General features: G+C 53.3%; 1 protein-coding gene across 1 annotated transcript; it reads right to left on the minus strand.

The window, feature by feature from the left end:
- Window positions 1-245: 245 nt before the first annotated feature.
- LOC131759616 (lysine-specific demethylase 4D-like) lies at window positions 246-2,059 on the minus strand. The gene is given in 2 exon segments (XM_059069007.2): window positions 246-1,144; window positions 1,147-2,059. Coding segments are annotated over 2 exon segments (1,563 nt in total). The 3' UTR covers window positions 246-494.
- Between the last annotated feature and the right edge of the window lie 415 nt (window positions 2,060-2,474).

Here is a 2,474-nt window from a genome sequence, read left to right on the forward strand (position 1 = left end):
CCCCCAACCCAGCCAGCCAGCTGGACCCCAACAATCAACCCCAAACTCACTCACCAAAACCACACAAGGCAACAAGCTCATAAAAATAAGTTTTGCTTGACATGGTTTGATATAATTATTCAGAAAAGCGCAGAAAAAACGACCACCTCTCAGTTGACTGAATGAACAAAACAAAATATAAAGTCAGATTTTAACGTTCTGGTTACCTTTAATATATTTAGTAAAGTCAGATTTTAACATTTTGGTTACCATACTGGCAGAGAACACATTTTCAATACATCAAAGACTCAGAAAGATGATCAGTTATCATCTGAGTCTCTACTGACCTAATTAGTCAAAAGGGCCTAGTTTGGCAAGACAAGCGGGAAGGGAAGGGGAAAGAGGAAAAGGAGAGACTAGTGACCTGCAATTACCCAAAGCTCTGAAATGTAAATGCGACCAGTCTCAAAGGATCCCCGCGCCAGAGCAGTGGGGTAGAAAGGCATCCCCTGGGCTTAGGGGACAGGGCCACAACCACACCCAGAATCCTTGGCGTGTTGCTGGAGCCCAAGGCTGAGCGGGTCAGCGTTGTCCGGCGAGGGTGCATCCACAAGCAGGGGCTGAGCCTCTGGGTCCTGAGCTTTGTCTAAGGAAAGCCTCCTCTTAGCCCTGGGGGGAGCAGTTGGCTCCTGAGTCCCCTGTTCCCAAGGACGACGACGAGGGCCACAGCTTCCAGTTGGGTGGCGATCCGGGGCGGATGGACCTGGGGTCGGCGGTAGGGTCGGGCCGGGCTCCCCGGAGGTACGGGTGGCCGCAGCCCCGAACTGGGCGGCAGAGCAAGAACTCCGGGCCGGCGAGGGGCTTTGGGACACAGCAGGCTCAGGGACTCGGGGGCGGGTCCCACCGCCCGAGGCTACAAGCCCACGGGGGCGCGGAGCGCGACGGGGCTGGTGGTGCCTCGGGACGAGAGCGGCTCCCCCGGTCGAGCGGATCTCCCTCCAGGCGTTCAGGCCCTGGCTGCCCGGCGCCGTGGGCTGCGTGTGGTCCACCACGGTCCGGTCCTGCCCGCGTTTCCACAGCTCGTAGCGCTCCGGTTGCAGGATGCGCACGAAGGCGTCCATGGAGAAGGCGACCCGGGCCTCCCCGCAGCTGCACTGCGAGGCCATTTGCCATAATCGATCCAGCGCGGGGAGGCGAAATTGATGGCTTCCGCGCAGTTGAAGCCATGGTTGAAGCCAGAGTGGTAGCCATAGGGAAACGTGACTATGAACTCTCCAGCCTCTTGAGTGACCCGACCGAAGGGGATGCCGTTGTCCTTGAGGACCTTGGGCGAGATGAGAGCCACCTTGTGCCGCAGGAAGGCCTCACAGCCCTGCGAGCTGCCCGGGAAAAGCTCCCTGGCCAGGCGTTCCAGGCGCCGGCCGTGCTCCGGGGGCACCGCGTACCACGTCTTGGGCTCCCCGAAGTGCAGGTAGTTGATGCTGTAAAGGTCCATGTCCTCCGTGTGCCAGGCGAAGGCGGTCTTCCACATGCCGAAGTACAGGTAGGGGGTGTTGACGCCTTCAATGACCACTCCGCACTCCTGCTCCAGCAGGTCCTGAATGGTTCCCAGGTGTCCAAGGTTCCACTGCTTCGTGTTGGTATCGAATAAGGAGCCACTGACGTCTGCACCATATACTGGTGAACCAAAGAGGCGTGTTTTCCAATATTTTCGCTCCAGGTCCTTAAAATCCAAGTGTGGTGGAGTCCCATATTTTTCACTGTTTGCTAAGTGGTGGTACTCACCCACAGTCATGGCTTTCTTCTTTTTGTGGTATTGAGTAAACACACCTGCTTGCCCAGAAGTCACCTGCTGGAGGGGAGCAGCTATTAAGATGTCATTGATATCATCGTAGGTCTCTCTGGCTTTCCAGTCCTTGGGTGGTATTATCTTAGCCAGGCCTGCTCGGTGTGCACCTTGGGATTCCATATAAGCAATGTAGTTATCGAAATCATTCAACTCTTCTTTGGTTGGATGAAATACCATTATGCTACAACTTAGGTTCTGGGCCCAGTTGGACTTAGAGTTCATAGCTTTCATTAATAAGCAAGAAACTCCCAAGTTTTTATTTATGTTCTGAATAGGAGAGGAGGCTGGAAAACACTACTTTTCCAAAAATGGGTTGGAGTATATCAGCAGGAACCCCCAGTAGACTTTAATGCAATGAGTTGATAATATTTCTTAGGCTTGGTGATTCTGCAGGGGACTCCACGCTGAGCAGAAGCCTTACTCAGGACTGATGCTGGCTGAGCCTGCAAGTCTGTGATATCCTCGGTTGACAGTTGGCTCTGTCCTCTTGAGTTCTATGAATCACCCAATCCTGGGTGGGTATCCCAAATGTAGTGTCTTCAGCGCAGTATTGAAAACAAGACCTAAAAAAAATAAAGAATAGAGACAGGTTGAAAACTAATGTTTGGAAATAGTTACTAGGGAACTACAAATAAAACACCACCAT

The sequence above is a fragment of the Kogia breviceps genome, chromosome 7 (genome assembly GCF_026419965.1).
Source record: "Kogia breviceps isolate mKogBre1 chromosome 7, mKogBre1 haplotype 1, whole genome shotgun sequence".
Taxonomy (NCBI): domain Eukaryota; kingdom Metazoa; phylum Chordata; class Mammalia; order Artiodactyla; family Physeteridae; genus Kogia; species Kogia breviceps.